The 21,509-nt window shown below is 38.8% G+C and overlaps 1 protein-coding gene across 1 annotated transcript; it reads left to right on the top strand.

The window, feature by feature from the left end:
* The first annotated feature begins 1,766 nt into the window (after positions 1 to 1,766).
* On the top strand, positions 1,767 to 20,887 carry SPTY2D1 (SPT2 chromatin protein domain containing 1). The gene is made up of 6 exons (XM_062577239.1): positions 1,767 to 1,909; positions 10,117 to 10,231; positions 11,727 to 13,325; positions 14,200 to 14,365; positions 15,001 to 15,078; positions 17,257 to 20,887. The coding sequence occupies exons 1-6, from the start codon at positions 1,850 to 1,852 to the stop codon at positions 17,351 to 17,353; spliced, it is 2,115 nt and encodes a 704-aa protein (XP_062433223.1). The 5' UTR covers positions 1,767 to 1,849; the 3' UTR covers positions 17,354 to 20,887.
* Positions 20,888 to 21,509: the final 622 nt, after the last annotated feature.

Here is a 21,509-nt window from a genome sequence, read left to right as displayed (position 1 = left end):
CAGAAATTACAGGTTCTTGGGAGTTTTAAGAGGGGTTATTTTGGTTTTCTGGAAGACGTGGGTTTAAATTCACTGATTTTTACAATTCTATTATGGCCATTTTGAGATTAAACATGCACAGAATCAGGTAGATAAGACAAAAAAAGAAGAAGAAACACTTTCCTTTTTTTTTTTTTTTCTTAAATAGAAATATCAGTTTGGTTTAAAAACACAAAGTTGACCCTTCTCTTGTACGTTGTCCTTTCAGGTTCGGGGCGAGATTTTCTCCATTCATCCTCAGGACTACAGTCAGCAGAATAAAGAGTGCATTTGGCCAAGTACTCCTGCCAAGTCTAACAAAACCAAAGTAAGCAAATCTAAAAGCCAAAGAGCAACAGTCATTGCTCCGCCAAAACCGTTGTTGTTGTGTAGGAATGCGAGTTTTACTAAAAGGCCTCATGAGGAAGGCAGTGGCGGAGATGAAAGAAATTGAAGGTGAAGCAGGGAAATCCTAGCTCAAGAAGCACTGCAGCAGTGATGGGATGGCAGATAAGACTGGCAGAAGATAGCATCATTTCCTTCTTGACAATATCACAGCGGAAGACAGAAGGCTGAAACTGAGAGAAAGAAAATAAAAAGACAAACCAGAAGTTATCTGTAAGAAAGAAGAATTGAAGGAAAAAAAATGATTTATTTCTGTGTCCAGTTCGCTGTAAGAAGCCACCTGAAGCAGAGCAAGCTTTGACAGATCTAAGAGGGCAGGGGAGGAACTGAAAATAGATGCAGTGGGACGAGTCGGGAGTCTTCGATTGCACAACGTGCAAATATTTGAATACACACAGCTACAGTGTTTTGCTTCAGCTACCCTGAAGGTCAGCGCTGCTGGAGCCGGCAGCGCTCTTTACCGGGCTGCGCTTACGTGGCGAGGAGGGCATACTGTCGTAATCGTGACACCCCAAGAAGATAAGCTTCATTTCTTTACGAGCCTTGACAAGCAAAGCTAGATTGGAGCTAGTGCTTGGTATGTATTCGTCCATCGAGGCAGGCTTTCTGTTTGGATGCCGCCCCACTCAGCCGGGCTTGTGGAGCAAGCTGACCTCACCGTTTGCTCCCGCGTGTGAGTAAGGGGATACATGGAAGAGAGGCGTGGGCAGGAGTCGCCAAGTACTTCACAGGGATGGGCTTTCCTTATTTTTTTGAAATGCCTGTGCAGGCTTTTGAATTTTTCTGATTCACCCTAGAAAGTGACAAAATGTTTCAGAACTGCAAGAGCTTATATATATATGTTTAAATATGTATTGTATTTATACACGCACACACACACACACACACATATATATATATAATTACTGTAATCGATTTTTAATGTTTCCAGTACGAAGGCTGGGGAGCTGGGTGCTTATGACTTACGGCTTCGAGTGAGGCTGACTAACGACTGCAGGAGGGAGGGGGAAAGGGGGAAGCAAAACCCAAAACAGCTTCTCGCGAGGGGCAATCAGCCGCGGGGGCGGCGCCACGCCGGCGGCGGGACGTTATGAAGCGCTGCCGGCGCCGCCGCCCGCTCTGCCCGGCGCTCGCGGGAGCGCGCGCTGCACCGCCCAACGGCCGCCCAACGGCCGCCCCCTGACTGACGCGCTTCCCGAGGCGAGCGCCAGCCACACGGGAAGTGACGCGAGGGCAGTGACGCCGGCGCGAGGCGAGGTGATATAAGGGGTAGGCGGCGGCGGCGGCCGGAAGCGAGCGGAGCGGAGCGGCGCGGTGGGGAGGGTGGCGGGGGGCGGTGTCGCCTCTGTCGTGCTCGAGGGGGAGCGGGGAGGAGGGCGACTGCCTCGCCGCCGGCCGGGAGCCGCCCGCGGGCGCGGAGCCAGCCATGGATTTCCGGAATATCCTCGTGGTGGCCTCGGAGCAGCAGGGGCTGAACTCGGTGCCGGTGAGCGGGGGAGGGGAGCGGGCGAGCCCGCGGCGGGGCCCGCAGGAGCCGTTGGGGGTGGGGGGGAAGCGCGCGAGGCCGGTGGCCGTTAAAGCCGTTGGGGAGGCGGCGCCCCAAAATTTCCCGGAATCTCGCGTGGGCCTTTTTGCCTCACGTCGGTCGCCGCCTGGAGACCGGCCGCGGAAGCCGTTTTTCGGGACTGGCTGGCGCTGGCCGGGCCTGCCCGGCCGAGCGGGAGCCGGGCCTTTCGCCTCGCTGTCAGCACGTAGCCGGGTGGGCGGCGGGCCAAGGGGGGCTCCTGTCAACAGGTCTTAGCGGTCGCGGAGCTGGGAAAGGGCAGCCCGAGTTTGTACCTTGCAGCTGCCAGAAATGTTGAGCTGCGGAGACAAAACTGATGGTGCCGGGGAGTGCATCGCTTGTGGTTAAAAATAGATCGTTTCTTTTGTTTGCTCTGAAAACATAAGTCTGCCACGTTTCAAATGCGTGTCAGACACAAAGAATGACAAGTCCTGGATGAATTTGCTTATTGAGTAGTCCAGTCTAGTTATTTGGCCTCTCTAAGGAGGAGGCTGTGGCAGTGGTAACTGGAGAGTTGATGGGTGGTGTTAGATTTCTTTCATATGAATGTTGTTTAGAAGTCTGCATTTTAGCAATTTGTCTTACAAATCACCATGTGAGTTTTATGTTGATTCAATATAAAATAACTGGCTTTCTTAGCTACATGAAGTCTAGCAGTGGGGAGGGCCTGTGGCCTTTTGGTACATTACTTTGACAGGGCGTGGATTGTAAGCCAGGTGTGCTTATTTGGATTAAAAAAAATATTTTCTCTCCATTAGCTAGAGAAATGCTTCTGTTATTTGTCTGTTATTTGATGGGTGTTAGAGTTCTGTGTTTCTTTGATTAGCTCTCTCACACCAGTATAAACGAGGGAGAGTAGATTTAACATAAACTGTAAGTAACAGAAAAAGCATGTTCTTTATTTTTGATAGTGCTAAAACGGAGGCCCTCTAGAACTTAACTTATCTCAGCGCATTTATGTAATTTTGCTAGTATTCACTAATGTTATGATTATTGATAATGTGGACTAACTGTATGGTAGATACGCATAATTCATCAGATTCATTTGTGTTTTTTAAAAAAAAATCTTATAAGACTTACTCTTTAATGATTTAGCCTTAGTTTTATCCCTGGCTCCATGTAGAAATATAACTTCTAATATAAATAGAACAATATCATATAAACATGTGAAGATATTTAAATGCCTTTTTCTTTGACTTGCTCGTACAACAGGTGTTACACTAAATTATCATTGGGTGGTTGTAGTCCTTTGGATGTTTGAAATTACATTCTGCCTTCTTGGTTTTTCTCGTGAAATTCTAATATACTAATTTTAATGAACTAGCAAGTTCATCCACTTTTTAATGTTGCAAATTGTTACAAGCTATGATGATGAGCTGAGGAAATAGTTGCTACGTTTTCTAGAACGTGTGTGCTACTAAGAGGAGGCAATCTTACTCCTTGTGCAATGGGTGTAATGGGTGCAATGGGTTTGTTACTGTTTTTAGAAAAAGCTGGATTAGGATTGATTTGATTCTCTAAGAACTGAGAGTACAATTCAGTCCATAGCTGAGAATGCATTGATTTCCTGGCTCTCTAGTGCGTTAGTGGTGTAGCTTTTAACTGAACAGGCTGTACTTGATGCTATTTGAGGTTATCTGCAGCTCCTAAGCTTCATAGGAGTTCATGCTGAGTCTTTCCTGATATTTACGTACCTAAGTCACCTCGCTAGGTTAAAATTAGTGTATAAAAACTATTCACATGAGATGTATAGAATTAATCTTAAAATATTTTAAATTAGAAACATGGTATGGACCAAGTAGCAGACCTTGATAGCATGTCAAGTTGAGTTTTCCAGGAGTGTTAGTTCCTTTGTTAATCAATATATCCTCTGAATTCTCCTTCAAGAAGTTTAAGGGCATGTTTACAATGCACTAAGTTAAGTATTTCACAGTTATGTTAATGAAAAAAATAGAGTACCACATTCATGTGCTTTATAGGAAAAACTAGAAACTATTGAAAAACTCTTTAAGGAATAATGGTTTTTGTGATTACTGTATCATAAAACAGTGATAGCATTGCATCATGTCCCTGTAAAATTAGACGTGTTTGTTCATCTCCCTATGGAAATCCAGATTCAAAAGGACTTTGAAATAAACCTTTCAATACAGTATTAATTGCATCAGATTTTCTTTCTAAAAAAAAAGAGTCCACGTATCAATGTGTGCAAAAGTTATTAATGGTGTATTGTTAATCTCCATAGCCATTGCTGAAAAGAGCCTCAGTTACGGGTTTTTCTCATGTAACATTCTGTAGAGGTTTCAGTATTGTATATAGCTCTAGTTTCAGGTGTTTATATTCAGCAGTTCATTAGATTTCGGATGTGATCTTGCTTTGATTAGGCATGTTATTGGTTATGCAAGATTACTCTTGACTTCAGAAAGACATAAATTGCTGTTAGTGTTCTCTTGTTTGTGGAATTGGTATATCCTATTATGCTGCAAGAATGTTATGTGACATAATGCATGTGATGGAAGCACTTGGAGATCTTTGAATGGCAGATTCTTAAAGTATGAAATTGGGAGTCATTTTAAGAAACACTGTGAACATAGTTAGAAACCAAGCCATCCTTTTATCTCACCTTCTGTTTCTACTACTATCAGTACTTTATCAAAAATCAAAATACTGTCATGTTGATCCTTCCCCCTTTTAATGGGAGGTGAATCCTTCATATATAAGACTTACAAAATAGTGCAGTTAAGTTCGAAAGAGAATGGCATTTAGCTGCAAAGAGGTGACCTAAAACTAAAACAGCTTGTCATCCACGTCAGCACTTGAAATCTGCTTTCAAGTCAGACTGATCATGTATAGCAAGTATGAATCTTTAAGAAAAAACCTTCAGCAACGTTGACAGATAAATGTAGTTGTCAGAAGCTTGGTTTACCTTTCCCTGCTTATTTGCCTCTAAATTGCAGTCATTTGTATTTGGGAAGTGGTGCCATGGCAAAAATTTGTTCAAAAGAGAACACTTGTGTGCTTAAAAAGGCTTCCCATGGAATTATAACCTACAAGCTATTGAACATTTGCCCTTCAAGAGAAATTTAAAAAATGCCTGTGAAATACGGTTTTGTCATAGATTTATTACAGAATCAGATCTCTTTTCAGTTGGTCTTTATAATTTTATTGTATGGTTAAACTTGTCCTAAAAACAATGCCTAGAAATGTTCCATGTATTGTATCAGTATTCATATGAGGAGAAAAGATAGATATGCAGTGTAGCAGACTGGCAGGGGGTTGAGGAGGGCCTTTAGTCTCAACTTGACTTTATTTGATAGTTAAGTTCCAGGCTCTTGAAAATGCTGAGCAAAATGTGCAAAACTTACTGAACTCTTCCATTCATAATCTCTCTTCTTGCATAAATGCAAGAAAATGGGTTTCTGCAATATCACTGTATAAAGGAAGCAGTGAAGCATGTTGGTTTTTATTTTTTAACACTATGTGAAGCAACATGTAACAGAAGAAAAAGCTTTTTTTTTTTTTTAATGGATGGTTCACCTTGGGTATTGTGACAGTAATAGTTGCAAAATCTTAATTTTTTAGTAGCAAAATGCTTGACCTTGTTAATTTTTTTTTTTTGAGAAAACCAATGGAGAACAGTATGGTGCTATTGTTAAAATACTTAGTGTTAAAGGCTTTGTATTCATAGGGATTGTTGTAACCTGAACAAAATCAAATGTATGCACATTTGATAACTGCTGTTAACTTTGCTATAATTAGATGTTAATAAAAAGTAGTTGAGAAAGCATTAGACATGTGTATTCTAAGAAACCATAGCTGCTCAGAGTGAACTGTCAGTGACCCTAAAATGGGACTGTCTGTCCAGTGAACAATAAGACGATAGCAGAGGTCTTGAAAGTACAGGCATGGGATAGTGCCAGGGGCCCTTGGGCAGTAAACACAGATGGTCCTTACTGATCAGTTTAGAGAGTAGCCTTTAGAGGAACCGGCGTTAGGGCATAACAAAAGGAGTGACAAAAGCAAGGAGGTATGTGACTTAATTGTGCTAATGAACCCTTAGTTATACTTTCAAAAAATTATTCCCTTCTGTCTTCAGGATATAAAAGGACATTCTCATTGGAGAAAGCCACATGGCTTTACCAATGGTAAAGGGGAAAAAAAAGTTCTCATGTAATGTTGTATAGGACTCATATCTTGCTAATGTATAAAATTCTGTGACAACCTAGGAAGGTTGCCCAAAACTGATAGCACAAATGGAGTTACTAGATTGTATGGGCATGTCCATAACAAAAATGATTGCTTCTACAATATTACTTCAGAATTAGATTATGCGGAATTGATCAGTTTGATATTTTGCCTTGCTACCTGTGTAAATATTTACTATTAAAGAAAATATCTCTACTGCCCTCCCTGGTGGATCTAATAGTCTGTTGGTTTGGTTTGATACCCAATCCTCTTTGGGCTTAATTTGGATGCAGCAAAGTTTGCAATAATTTCATAAAATCTAGGTTTTATAGTCTAATCTTTGGCACTTCAGTGTTGGTATCAAAACAGCTGCAACTGTGTCAGGATCATGTACCAGCCTTTAAACAGAAAGGCATACAAGGCAGTGTGATTTAAGAGAAAAACCTGTTTCATATTGTGTAGTTATACTTGTGACCTGCAGGGCTCACTTGTAGTGCCTACCGCCCAGGACTGGTTCCCAGGACACCAGTGCTCTGCATTTAGTGGGGATGTTTTATACTGAGGGTATGCAATTGAAGAAAGGCACTTCCACAGCCTTTACTTTTTTTTTTTTTCCTTTGGATAAAACATTACCAACTACAGATTTTGGTGATATTCAGGGAGTGAACTGTGAGCTGTCACTGGGTGCTACCCAGAGAGATAATGCGCATCCACAGTGAGAGTAGTGCAGGGTTCTGAAATGGCTTGACCTGCTCTTTTCCAAAGGCTAAACATTTCTGTTTCTCTGATTTAACCTACTCTGTATAGGTAGAAAGTCTGATTAGTGCAGCTATTTGGAAAAAGAAGTGATATGCCCGTTTACTGTGTCTGTTTTACCTGGGATTTGACGGTGTGTTAATTTGCGGTGCAAGTAAAACATTTGATCGGGGCTGTAGAAAAGTGAAAGTTTCAGTGCTTTTAAAACAAGTAAACTTAAGCTGATTATTTTATGCTATTTCCAAATGAAGGTGTGCATCAATGGAAGCAATGATTTCCAGTACAGGAATTCTTGTATTTGTCAATGAAATGTTTAGCTGTGTTTTCACTTGGAAACCAATATAAAGGAAAGTGACTACTGATGGATTAAGTCTTCAGTTTTGCAGAACTTTGCACAATATTGATAGCATGTTTGTCAACATACTTTGCAAACCGGTTTCTGGATAGGAGTGTTCACTGCAGCAAAACAAAGCCTGGAAACTGCTTCCCTATCACTTTAATTCTTTATAGAGCCTCCTAACATGATAGACCTATTTACATTTGTCCCTGCTATTCAGTTTTCAAAAGTGTTTCTTAAGCCTAAAATGCTTTTAGAATATCCTCAGATTTTTATTTGTTTTTTTTCCTAAACTGTAGAAACTGAGTAAGCAAATCAAACTTTTCTAAATTAGGTTATCAGGGCAAAATATGCTGTGTTTAGCTTTGGGAATAAGATAATTCACTTGGCTAGTTTGCTACAGACAGAGCATCTTAAATTGCTGTTAAGGTGTCCACTAATTTGCTTCAACCTTTTTCTGAAAGAATGTTCACTAGTATTGAGTGGATTGATTTGCCATATCCTTTCTGATTTAGATTGAGGCTACTGAGTCAAGGGTTAGTTTTCCCCAGAAATTTACCGGAAATACCGCCTTGTGGTTCAGATTTCATGAACAGTTAGTTCTTAGAATGCCCCATATTGTAAACAACAAACTTCAGAAACTGAGGGGTGGGGTGAGGCCAGGAAATTCATGCCTTTCTAGAAAAGAGGGTCCCAGCTCCAGGAGAAGCCTTTTTTTTTTTTTTTTTTTTTGAGAGAGAGCCCTAGCAATCTTGATTCTAATGATTTCTCTTGTAAGTACCAAAAACTGTTCAAAGCAGGAGCATCTCTCAGTGGTGCAGGTTTACAAAATTCATTCTCAGATTGTGACAAACGCTTGTGTGTGTAGAAGAATCTCAGTAAATGAGCTTGCTTGTAGTAGCTCTTTATTGTGATGATGCTGTATGTCAGCTTTTGCTACTAGAAAGTAGATTAATAGTGTAGCTTTATTTGTTTTATCTGTTTTGAAAATTATTAAATGCAACTTTAACAGTATTGTATGGTATTGTAACTGTCCTACTTCAAGCCAGTTTTGGCTGCATTTTAGAAATGAACCATTGAACTTTGTGTCTTAGTATATGTATATAAAGATAATACATGATTTTCTGTATTATTTATATGAAAGTAATCCAAGTACCTATGCATATGCTACTGTTCCAGTGAATCAGAAATTAGAACTGAGGCTTCCACTGTAAGGTATTGAAATCTATAGGGATTTGTTCTACAGGCTTGTCTATTTCTTGCCTCGAAAATATTTGGATGTAGATGCTTTTACCATATGTTTTCATGTAATCTTTTAATGTTATGTTTATAAGGCTGCATGAGTATAGAAAAGGTACCAGTACTGACTTCTGTGCTATATTTTTTTTTTTTGCTTTAAATGTTTTATTTGGGACCTCACTTCACAGCTTTCATTTGATGAGGATCCTAACTTGGCATGCAGAAGATCTTGTTTCAACTTCTAATCTATTTTCCTATCAAAATCCCCCCAAGCCCCTTATCAAACATCAAAACACTCTTTCTAAGTATATTTTTCTGCTTTACACCTGCTTCTGGATTTAACTGACTCCTTCCTGTTGTGTACATTTTTGCCACTATTTTTGTGTGTCTGATTGCTTCATTTATCTTCTCTAGCTTGTTTTTTGGGGAAGAAGATCAGAATTCTTCTCTCCATTTTAGTTTTATACCTCTAAAGCTCAGTCTGATAATTAGAACATTTATGAAAGAGCATGTCTGAACAAGTGTAAGAACAGATTTTCCTTACAGATCCCAGTAAGAAAGGCACGAACTCTATAAGGATTGATTAAAGTACCATTTATTGGAGATAACATGTGAAGGACAAAGCATATAGCATAGATAAACTTAGGTCCCTTCAGATTCTGGGAACCCAGAGTTGTACAGCATTCGACAGTGTGCCACGCTGCGCAGATCCTGTCCATGGTGGTGTTCACCAGCACCGTAGTCTTTAGAGCTTTATAGAATGTTCCTAGAAATAAACAGCTCTATTCATCACTTTTATAAACAAGCAAAAGGATGTTATATGAAATTGTGCTGATTCACTTCAAGGTAAGATGAGACGTGCAGGTGGTAAAATTGCCTGGTGCCAAGTGGGGGTTAAATTCAGGTTTTTACAGTTAGTTGGCTAAATTCATCCAGTGGTCAGTTGATAAATACAGCACAGGCCTGTGCTGCATCAGGTCTACTGTTAAACAGATCACTAATTCCTTGATGTGCTACAGTTTTCCAGTTAGGACCACTACAACGGGAACAAAAATCAAAATTGTGTCATTGGTTTTAGATCAGCCTGCTAATTATGCTGATGAAGTCTGCATTCTAACTTACCCGTGGAATTTATTATTACTGATTAAGATAGTCTTAAACTGATAAAAGCATCCACAAAAAATTGAAAGCTGTAATGGGCCTGTAAACCTGCAATATGAAAAATAAAGGGACTCTGACAGCTTGGAACATATGCTACTTTTATATTCTGCTTGGAAGAGTGTAAGGTTGAACTGGTGTGGTTTTTTTCTTTTTTTTTTTCCTCCCCCTCCATTACTGGTATAGCTATTGTATTCCTTTGCAGTCTAGTGTATTTTACTCATTTCCTTTGGTTTTCCTACCTATCTTCTGGTTTCTTGTCCATTTCTTTGCACAACTGAGTGCACTGCCAGCTTCTGTGGAAATTTATTGCTTATTATTCAGTACTGTCTCTATGCTTAGTCAAGTGCCTGACTGACTAGTACTAGACTAGTACTAGTTTTAAAACTTCTCAGTTTTAAAAACTCTTAAGATTTTACAGCTCTAACTTTTCTGATATGTTTGTTGTTCTTTGCAGAAAAGATACAGTTTGGCTGTTGGTCCTCCCAAAAAGGTTCCAAAAGTCAAGGGTGTAGAATCTGCAGCAGTACAAGCGTTTCTCAGACGGAAAGAAGAAGAAAAAAGGAAAAAAGGTAACTAGTTGAAGTTGTCCAAAATACTTCCTTCTGATGAACTTTATTCACTTTTTAGGACTCTTCCTCTTGCACATGCTACTATTTTTGTCTGTTTCTTGAATTTATGCACACGACTGATGCTAAATGAAAACTGAAGAAAAAATAAGGATTAGGTATACTTTCAGGCTTTCTTAAGGATTTAAGTATTAATCAGCTACCCTAGCTTTTACTATCAGAGGCCAAGAAGTAGTTAAGGTGAAGAGACACTGCAAGAAACCATGCTGGGTTTTTGGTTATTTCATAATTTTGAAAGGCTGTATTTGTGTCAGAACAGAGTTCCTATTGTTCACAGTGTTGTCTTAATCTGCTGTATCAATACAGTCTGAAATTTATGACAGGCTTTTTTTTTTTGTGCCACAATTTTTTATTGTCTTATGTTTCCTTTAGTCTATAGAAGAAACTGACTGCATTATTTCTAATGTTTACCTTCTGTTAAGGGTAGCTAAATCTAGTGGACTGGATGATCCAGGAGATTCCTGCTCTCCTCAGCCTGTCATGAGAGTCTGCACCTTATCGCTTTCTCATATTGTAGCTGCAGAAGCAAGACTGAGCATGAATTCCAAATAGGCATGTGCATGCACTCTGTATAGGCACAGACACTGACAAATTAACACAAGCAGCAGGACAGGATCTTTACAGGAACCTACGTAAAAATGCAGCATGAATAGTGCAATTCTGTTTCTAGGGACTGATGCTCAGGGAAGCTCCTTTTCCTGAGTCGCTTTGGTATCTGGCCCCGGTAGCCTTGGTGTCTCCAGTATCTAGCTAGACCTTTCATCTTGCTCATCAGCTAATTCAACTTGAATTTTGCCAGTAGATCATGGCCCTGGTGCTTAAAATGGAGCACATGCTCGTGCAGAAAATAGTTTAGTAAGAGTATAGGACAGGCTGTGGAGATCCAGCACAGGGCTATGCCAGACAAGTACTGACCATCAGCTTGCGTACCCCTGTCCAGCCCCTTCCCTCCACTCCTTCTTTGCCACCGTGTGCACATTCTGTTTTCAAATACTTGTTCCTCTTTGATCCTGCCCTTTCTCCACCTTCCCCTAAACATCCAATAGTAAGTTCTGTATGATCACAATTCTCTGCTCAATCCCAAAATTCTCGTTCGTTCTTCAGATACCCTGTTTGAAGTCCTGTACTTTACACAGTAGTTCCCCTTAGTTTGCATAACATTATGCAGAGAGTTGCTTCTGTTGAATCAGCTTAGTGGGTTGCAAAATAGTGGCACTGGCTTAATTTTTTTTGTCTTTAGATTTTAGGAGTAGCTGATTCAGGTGAATTAGTTTGTCTAGGTCCACTGTCCTGTTACCAGACCTCTGATCACTCTCTGGTCTTTGTATCTGTTTCAGATAGCTGTTAACCAGACATAAGCTTATGTTGAAGTGGTTTATCAATTGAAAGTAATTGAAATTAGAGTATTTTTGCATAACTTTCTCCTGTTCTTCTACAGCACTGGAAGAAAAAAGAAGGAAAGAACAACTCTTGGCTAGGCGCATTGAACTGAAACATGACAGAAAAGCAAGAGCTATGGCTTCGCGAACGAAGGATAACTTTTATGGCTATAATGGCATTCCTGTTGAAGAAAAGCCTAGAAAGAGGAGGACCTCCGAGAATGTTGCTCAGGTTGCAGAAGCTGAGTGCACAACAGAAGATGAAACTGAACAATTTGAATACAGTCAGACTGAATCTGAGCATGAGCAAGAGGAGTATGAAGAGAAACCAGCCAAAGCTGCAGTGAAACCAAAGGCACCTCCCAAAAATGCACCAGCACCTCTGAACTTCACAGATCTTCTAAGGCTTGCTGAAAAAAAACAGTATGAACCAGTGGAAATAAAAGTAGTGAAAAAGGTAGAAGAGAGACCTAGGACAGCAGAGGAATTGAGAGAGAGAGAATATTTAGAGCGCAAAAACAAAAGAACGGAACTGCAGAAAAAGAAAAACGAGAAAGAGATTAGGAATACAGGTGTATCCGGTTCTTCAAAAAAAGTGAATTCTCAGAAAGAATCTGTAAATACAAAACTTAACAAAAGCTCAATAGATAAACATTCCTCTATAAAAGGCAGCCTGTCTTCTGTGAGCAGTGCTGATAAGAAATCCAAAGCACCAGCATTGACTGAAAAACACTCACGCTCATCATCTTCCAAATTTAGTCAAATGGAAAAAAATAAAACCTCACAAAATGACTCCTTAAAAAGCTCTGCTGGTAGCCATCTTAGTAAATTATCTGTCAATAGCATAGGAAGATCTGGCTCAAGCACTCAAGCACCACCCTCAAAAGCAACAGCCACTGGGGCTCAGAGGCTACCATCTGCTAAAGAATCTAACCTGAAAAAGTCTGCCCACACCAAACTGGGAAATGCTGCAGCCCTTCACCATGAAATTAACTCCAATGCAAAGCGGTCAGGTAGCAGTTTAGGAAAAGGAGGACCTGGACATCCAGGAGGTGGTTCAAGTACAGGACCTGGGCAATCAAGCAGCAGCTCTGGTGCGGGACCTGGGCGGCCAGGAAGTGGTTCGACCGCAGGACATGGGCGACTGGGCAGCAGCTCAGCTGCAGGACCTGGAAGGCTGGGCGTCAGTTCAAGCATGGGACCTGGGCGCCTGGGCAGTGGCTCAGGCATGGGACCTGGAAGGCCAGCTGGCAGCTCGAGCATGGGACCTGGGCGACAAGGCAGCAGCTCAAGCATGGTGCCTGGGCGAGCCAGCAGCAGCTTGAGCACTGGTCCAGGGAGGCCAGGCGTCAGCACAAATGCAGGACTTGGGAGAGCTGGCAGCAGCTTGGGCACTGGTCCAGGAAGGCCAGGTGTCAGCACAAACACAGGACCTGGGCGACCAGGCAGTGGTTTGGGTATGGGACCAGGAAGGCCAGGTGTCAGTCCAAGCACAGGACCTGGACGACCAGGCAGCGGCTTGGGTACAGCTGTAAAACCTAAGTGTACTGTTGTATCAGAAACAATTTCTTCTAAAAATCTAGTCACAAGGCCTAGCAACGGACAGATTAATGGAATGAGACCTTTCCAAGGGCCTAGACCAGTGTTTCATCCACAAGGTATGAAGTTTTACAGCAAGTAAGAACTTTCAACCTAGATGATTTCTTCCATATTTTTGATATGTCTGGGTTGAGGTCAATGAAGGCCTCTAACAATTGTGGATGCAATTAGAAAGATATGGATAAAATGCCATCTTTGCCTTTTAAAAAGTGCATTTAACAATGGAATGCTTTTTTACCCTCTGCAACTTACTTGTTTTTTACCTCTACCCACATTACCTGAAATCAGGACCGGGAGGGTAAAGTTCTACATGAAAGAAATCTAAGCAGTCTAGGTGTTGGCATATGAATGGTTTTTAAAGGGAAAGAATTGAAGGATTCACTTCCTGTATTGCTTAAGAGTTGTAGTTACTCATAAAAAATTTAGTAATGCCTTAAATAACAGATGCTTAAAGCAGTAAATAAAATTAGAGAAAAAAAAGAACCTCACAGCAAATCTGTGATTGATTGTTACTCAGTTATTTTGGCAAGTTCATGTACGGTGAATTTTACCATCAGTAAAGTGAATAGTTTTTAAAACTGGTTTTTGAACAGAGATAAAAAGCATGGACTCCTGCAAGTGTCTAGAAAACCCAGGAACTGAACAAGAATGTAGAGATTTTTTTGGTCTGGTAGCTCTCTCGGGATGCAGCTGATGAGTGATATATAATCTTCCATAACATAGCTTACGGGAAATATTTTCTTTTACTGTGTGTCTTAAAATTGTCAAATAAATTGAGAGAACTTTTCCACTTTGAAGCCCAGAATTATAAATGTCTGAGCCCAGGGCACAGGCAGAAGTACTATAAAAACACTTCTTTATGAAGAAGCAAATGTAAAAAAAATGCCTGTTTTTAGACAGATTATTGTCATTCTTTATTCCTCTCTCACTTAGGTCTTGGAAGACCTTCTCTCCCACCCATTAGTTACAAAAGGCAGATAGAAGATGATGATGATGATGAATACGACTCTGAAATGGATGATTTCATTGAAGATGAAGGAGAACCCCAAGAAGAAATATCAAAGCATATTCGGGAAATATTTGGATATGACCGGAAAAGGTAAGATAGCCCAAATTTAAGATATTGCAAAAACTCTTACAGAAATTATAGTTCAAAGAATAGAACTAAATATTTGAGCTGAATGAGTAAAGTCTTGGCAACTATAAGTGTTCTTGCAGTTCAGAAACTTAACAAACATTAGAGCTGCTTGCGTACAGAAGGGATCTTGACTTTTCATGCTGCCTGCATGCTCTTCTGAGGAACAATAAAATTAGATGCAAATGAGACAACTGGAAAACAAAAGTTTTCACTTTTTCACGTGTATAACTCCTAAATCTTTTCTGTCAGTGAGTATTCTACTTTCTACTGCAGCCTGTAATACTTCAGGGTGTCAAATGCAGCTGCCTTCATGTAAAATGCTGAATGCAGTGGTATTAACTATTTCATAGGAGGATCTAACTTGGCCTGTTTGAATAGGAACTGTTAGAAAATGAAATCGTTGTTTAAATACTTTCTTCTTAGCTGACAATAAGGTATAAAGCAGGCATTTTAATGACTTTAAACTTGAATTCTTTCAAAACATTACAATCTAACAGTAAATGGTAAGAGAATTTTCTTTTTTGAAAAAAAGTTAATTCATAACAGCCATACAGGTCATATTTTTAGTGTGCTAAATGTGAATATTTAACTTCCAGATACAAAGATGAAAGTGATTATGCCTTACGTTATATGGAGAGCAGCTGGAGAGAGCAACAGAAAGAAGAAGCTAGAAGGTATGCACAAATTCAAGTTGCGTTGCTCTGTGACTTCAGACTACTCCCCCTCTCACTTTCTATTTAAATTTAGAGTGGATTCTTGCTGATTAAACGTAGTCCTGAACATAATACTATATATCTCCATTTTTGACAGAAAAGATTAACAAAGATTAAACTCAGGCAGCCAGCCTGCCTGCCAGTGAGGTAATGGGTATAATAAACAAATTTGTGTTCATTCTAATTATATAAGTGTTTCTTGCAAAAATTATACCAAATTAAGCCCCAGAATACTTCTACAAATCCTAAAAATACTAGTTAAAATGCTGAACCCTTTAATTTGTTCCAAACACTGCAATATTCTGCTAGTTCTTGAGGACTGGAAGGAGATTTCTTAAAACTATATATAAAATTACTCTGTACAGATATTTTATAAATAGGGATTTCGAAATGACTGGATTTTCATATTGAATTTGATTATGATTTCAGCCCCTAGACCTGTGCAAATCTTAACTGGCTATTACAGAAACCTGACCATCACCGTAAACTGTTTTTAGTTTTTTTAATCCTGGATGGAAGATGTATAATACAATTGTCAAATCTTTGCAAAGTTGTTAAATTGTTTTTTTTTTTTTTATTATTTTTTGCTAGGCAGTGGAAAATACTGGAAATATACTGAGTTAACAAATTTTTTGTTGTACTTAATGGTGTGCTTTTTGTTTTTGTTTCGTTTCTTTTCTCCATTCAGATGGGGCCCAGGGTATTGGAAGCTTGTATCTTAAGTTTAGTCATTGTCCTTATTCCCCCTTATTCTTGGGAATAGCTGCAGCTCTCAAAGTTAAAGTAGCCTATTAAATGGAGTTACAAGAAACAATTGGGATGTTACAGAGGTATTGCTCTTCACTGAATTCTCTTACTAGGAATCTGGAGTGAGGTTTTGCAAAAAGAAAAAAGGAAGAGGAGCTTTTTATAAAAGAGGAGGAGCTATGGATCTTGACTACAATTCTGAGTAAACTTTTCGATCCCAAGCTACTTTTCACTGAGACTTTATGATTAAAGGCATTGACCTTTAATAAGAGAAGCTCTTCCTAACAAAGCAAGGCCATTAATTCTAGCTGTTGAAAAGTTGATTCAAGTTGAAAGTGATTTAAGCCAGAGTTTGATTACATATGTTTGATGTATTTTTTTTTTTTTTTTATTCTCTTAATTTGGATGACTGCGGTTTCCTGAATTCAAGTTACTTCCTCAGTTTGCTTAGGCATTAAATCTGTGTTAGAGCCTGTATTGGAGTAGTTACCTAGAACAGTTGGATCAGGATAGACTGTTGTGTTGTTGCTCCTTTTGTATTAAGGTACAAGCTACCTTGCATGGCTTCACAGTGAATGACAGATGCCCAAACATACTTTGTAGGGTTACAAGCTGAGGCAGTACTTCACACCCATTCCTGGTATCAAACCAGCAAGACTGCCCAGCCTCTGCCCTTTTCTGAAGAGAAGGCCAGTGATCGCTGATACTGTTGAAATAATTGACTATCTGTTTCAATGTACTGACTTCTAGGAAGCCAAAGAAACTAGGCAGGGAGATAGTTAGAACATGCTGTACTTTGCAGTACCTCCTTCATGTGCCTGCTCACCAGTGCCCTCGCAGCTTGATGGACCAAGGTAGAACAGGGTCATGCCTGAATTGTGCCCAAAGGCAAGGAGTCGCAACACAACTTGTTGCTTCTGTTTCTGATGTCTGTTCTCACCCTTGCCAAGATATAAGGTGTAGATGGTTCTTGGCAAGAAGCTGATTTGAAGCAGTCTTGCTATGATTGCATGTGAGTTAGCTTGGGGAGAATTGACACTTATCAGCAGTTTGTTTTCAAAAAAGAATGACTGCTCAATAAAAGTCAGTTTTTTTCATAATGTTGTTTTTCTCGTAATGTTGTTTTTCTCACCAAAAGTTAAATCATTCTTTCTGAGAAGATCTGACTGTTTCAGCGATGAGAATCTTGATTTCTTTGTACACCTGTCTTTTTTCCTAAAGCTGTATTTTTAAAATTAAAGAATACCTATGATAGTGTTGAACAGATCCAAGGTATTTTTCCTCAAATCAACTGTGATAACTTTAGGATTGTTTTTCTTAAGGGAAAATGCAGAAGTCAAGTGTAATGTTTCTTGAATAGCACTTTGTAAAGGATCTCATCTTATTTGGCAGCTTGAGACTTGGTGTTCAAGAGGACTTAGAAGAAATGAAACGGGAAGAAGAGGAATTGAAACGCAAGAGACAGTCAAAGAAGCTGAGGACACGTTAACAAACTTAAAATGGTGTTGATTTTGCTCATTTTTGCTACCCGCTGCCTCCATACATCTCTTACTCTATTTCAGTTTCCATTTGCTTGCTAGAGGGCAAAAGAATGTGTAAAGGGATGATAATACTGAAAAGCAAGGCTTTAGTTTGACATAAATAAGATATTTATTTTTAATACTTGCCAGGGTTTATTTTTTTTATATGAAGAAATTAGTGCACTAATGCATATTAAGAGGAAGAAAAATCAGTAAAGATTTCCATTGATGAAATCAGTTGTTCAAAATGCCAGCAGAAATACTGACTAGCTATGCACTGACTTGCAACTGTGTGGACCCATAGACCAGTAAACCAGTTTTGCATTCACTTCAAAAAGAGTAACATTCTTGTTCCCTGATATTTTTTGAGATGTAAAGAAATTGTTTTATATCCTGTTCTCAGTCTGAGTTGAGATCCCTCAAAGTATTGAAATAATATTTTCTGTATAGAAATGGCTTGGGTGAGTGTAAATTTCAGCTATTGCCACAGATGTTCAAAGCAATAAAGTGCTAACATTTTCTGATTTGAGGACTGTGTCTCTTAACCAGTTTTTTAAAAAAAAAATAGAACTTCTGTTTCTAACAGTGCATGTCACTTGCAAATAGTGCAGTTACAGAAATGACCAAAAAGTTATGTTGGCCTTTGCTGTGCCTGGAATTTCAATGCCAATCTGTTTCAGTATGATGAATACACATCCGGAAAAATAGGAATTTCCAGTGTTTGTATGTAGCTTGTGCTTTTGGGCTCAAGTATACGCCTTGAAATTCTTTTCCTGCCCTGTAAATCTTCAAGTTTGTCCAACAATTTCTGCTGCTTTTACAGATTAAGTGTACAGTGCACATTGTTTTCTCTTGTATTAAAAATCAGGTGTTTTTAAATTATTTAAAATGTGAAGCAGTCATTGAATCAGGTTCACTATTCGGAAAGAACATCAGAATGAAATTGTGTTACTATATTTGCAACTGATATTAATGACTTCATACCACTGGCATCTAGCAAATGACTGGTTAATTTCATCAAACAAAATGTGAAATGTTAGTTATATCAGGAGTTCAGTTACCTATTCTAAGGCCCATATTTGCACATTATTTCCATCTATGCATTTAAAGACTGTTTCCTTCAGTAACTGAATTTGTTTACAATTGGCACAGGGGTTCATGCAAGTCTACAAGGATTTTGCACTGAGAATCTGAATTTCAAATCTGGTGTTGCATTTACTTTTCCCCAGGTTTCCTTTCAAAGCTCACCAGTGTCACTCTTGCCTTTGCCTCAGGCCCCAAACCTCAACTGATAGGACCTCTGGATTTAGCCACTTAAGCGGTTACTGTGTTTTAATAATACCAAGTATTGGTACTACAGAGGCTTTGGGTGTGTGTTGGGGGGATGGGAGGGAAAGCTAATGAATGAAAAGGAAAAATTACTTCCTGAACAGAATAACAATGAAAGAACTTTTCCTGTCAGGAGGCAATTCAACAGTGCTGCCTTCAGAAACAGCATGTCAGAAAGCAAGCTGTAAGGAACAACTTTGGAAGCTGCTGAAGTTTGTGACTCTTAGTGTAAGAAAAAAACCTGCCTTTTTTGAGCCATTTTCAGCGAATGGTGTAGCATTTCACTGCTTCAGCATAACACTGACATGAGTAAGCTATTTGGATGGATATTATGGACTGATTCAGTATTAGCTGAAATTTTCTCAGTGTATACACTTAAGACCGTGCAAGATAGTTTAATCTCACTGCTTGTCTATAAATCTGTTATACTTGCTCTGCTTAATGGGACCATCTAAAATTGTTTTCTGTTGTAGTTGCTCGAATTATCCATTCGAGATAATGCTGCTGCTGGGACCATAATCAAGTTGCTGGGGTTTTTTTGTTTTATAGCAGCTGGAAGAAGGCTCTAGGCCTTTGTTGACCCAGATAACTCTATTGGTTGCAAGCAATTTCCTACATGGTTGAAAATGCAGGCTGTTCTGAAATGCAAGATCTGTATTAATTCAAAATTAGTTCAGTCTGGAATTAAGTCTGCGTTTCAGATGAATGCAAGTTGAATAAAACCCTGATTTTTATTTACCTACACAGTAGTGATACATTTTAATTCACCACACTATACAAGATCAGTTAAATTTCTTAATCTGTAAAGCACTTTGTCATTTGTCTTGTAGATGGTGATTGGAATGCACTCTGCTCTGCCAGCCTCCCTAAGACACTGTATACCTGTGTTTTTTCTTCAACACAATAATCATTGTTTAAATTTTATTTCATGTGGAAAAATTACTCAAGAACAAGTTTGTAATTTTACAATCAAGAAGTACTTTCTCGTAATTGGAATGAGGTGATAATGGTTTTCCAATTTTGTATAAATAATTGGGTTTTAATGTTTGCATTTGCTACGTTTTTCTGTAAATCTACTAGGAAGGTACTAAATGTTTTTTCTTAATTCCTGACCTTGTGTTCAAAGATGTTTACTGTTTACCAAATTTTATTAATCTTAAAAGAGTACATGAGTACTCTTCCAAAGTGCATCTGAATTTGAGGTTAACTAAAATTGGAGGAATGGTTATATTGGTTTATGAGGATCTGATGTTAAGCTAGTGATTTAATTGTATTTAATGAAATTCTGGTTTGGTTTTTAGATTTTTAATTCACTGACAATGTGCCTTTAACTAAATTGTGTCAAAAAAATTAATGAATGTAGGAGTATAAAAAGGTTGGTCAGTTCCTGCTATCTCAGATTCTATATCCTTAAACTTGATAGTGTGAAATGATGACATAGTTCTCATAAAACCCTTCCAGGTCTGGCTTTGATTGCACAATTACAGTAGCTACTTCTTAACTGATGATGATGCTAAATCAAACGAAGGGCACTTTCTATTAATGACTACTTTTTCAAAAATGTCTTGTATTTACGCTTGAGCTGTATTTACACTTTACAGCAATGTCTTTTGCAGGCCAGGGTTTTGCATATCACAGGAAGCCTTAGTATGCAACTCTGTGCTGTGCTTTAAAATAAAAATCTTTCAAGAAGTATATGAGATCTCTATGGAAATCTGGATTTATTTTTGTGTAAAGCCCAAAATATTGTCCAGGCGAACTAATTTTCTATTTTTTTTGCATTTTGTAACTTAATCTAGTTGCTGATACGTATTTCTAGCATATTTCTGGAGACCAAAACATGTCAGAAAATAAATATATGGAGAGAGACTGTTTAAATTGTGATGAATGTACTTCTATTTATTTTGGTGAGTGGGTGTGATGCAATATTAAAGTGTTAGTGTGTAAATAAGGGTGCTTCTAGTTCTAGCCAATGATTTTTATTTGGGGATATCAGTTGTGCACAATGTCTTTTTACACAATGTGACAAATCAGGTTAACTCTTACTCTAACAGCTTATCTGTTTTCTGGTGTTGTCAAAAAAGTGTATACTTTTGCGCTAACACCAAATGCATATGGAAGTTTTGCAGAGTATGTATACAATAAATTTACAGGCATTAAACACTTTACTGCTATTTTGCATTGGTCTACTTTATGCAAGGCTTTTAAGAATTCTTTTCTGCTTTGTTTTTCTCTGAGCAGTCACATGAAACACTTCAGCTTCATCTCCCTCTGCCCGTCCCCCCACAGCTTCAGGAAGAATTTTTACTTTGTCATGCGGCCACCAAGAATTACAAAAATTTAATGGAGTCACTTAAACAGAAAAGATCTGAAAATCAGTAGGGTACCTGGCAGCTTAGGCGTGTGACGTACATGCATATACACACACACACGCACACACATATATATATGCATGTATATTCAGAGGAATATGTATTTTAGAATGGTGACAATATTTTTTTAAAAAGTGCAATTTGCCTTTAATCTCTTCAGAATGACAATAAATTTATTTTATCCTGGAGTTTTATAAGCAGCATCTTCCTCTAATTCTCTTATTCTCAATTCAGGTGATAAGTATACACGGGAACACAGAACAAGCAGTGTTTTCTATTTTAAAAATAGTCCTCCAAGTGTTAGAAGATCAACACAAACCCTCAATTTGCTTAAAATATCAGTAAATATGCATGCTTATAGTAAATCATTCTTTGAATGCTAATTGCTTTTTTGTAATCCCTTATTTCCAAACAGGTATATTCC

Source organism: Rhea pennata, chromosome 5 (assembly GCF_028389875.1).
Source record: "Rhea pennata isolate bPtePen1 chromosome 5, bPtePen1.pri, whole genome shotgun sequence".
NCBI classification, from domain to species: domain Eukaryota; kingdom Metazoa; phylum Chordata; class Aves; order Rheiformes; family Rheidae; genus Rhea; species Rhea pennata.
This window is presented reverse-complemented; position numbering and strand designations above follow the sequence as displayed.

Bases quoted from the DNA above. Each gene is read 5' to 3' on its own strand.
- SPTY2D1 (XM_062577239.1), top strand. From the start codon at position 1,850: ATGGATTTCCGGAATATCCTCGTGGTGGCCTCGGAGCAGCAGGGGCTG. The intron at 10,232-11,726 runs GTAACTAGTTGA...GTTCTTCTACAG, and splicing joins AGAAGAAAAAAGGAAAAAAG to CACTGGAAGAAAAAAGAAGG. The intron at 14,366-15,000 runs GTAAGATAGCCC...TTTAACTTCCAG, and splicing joins TTTGGATATGACCGGAAAAG to ATACAAAGATGAAAGTGATT.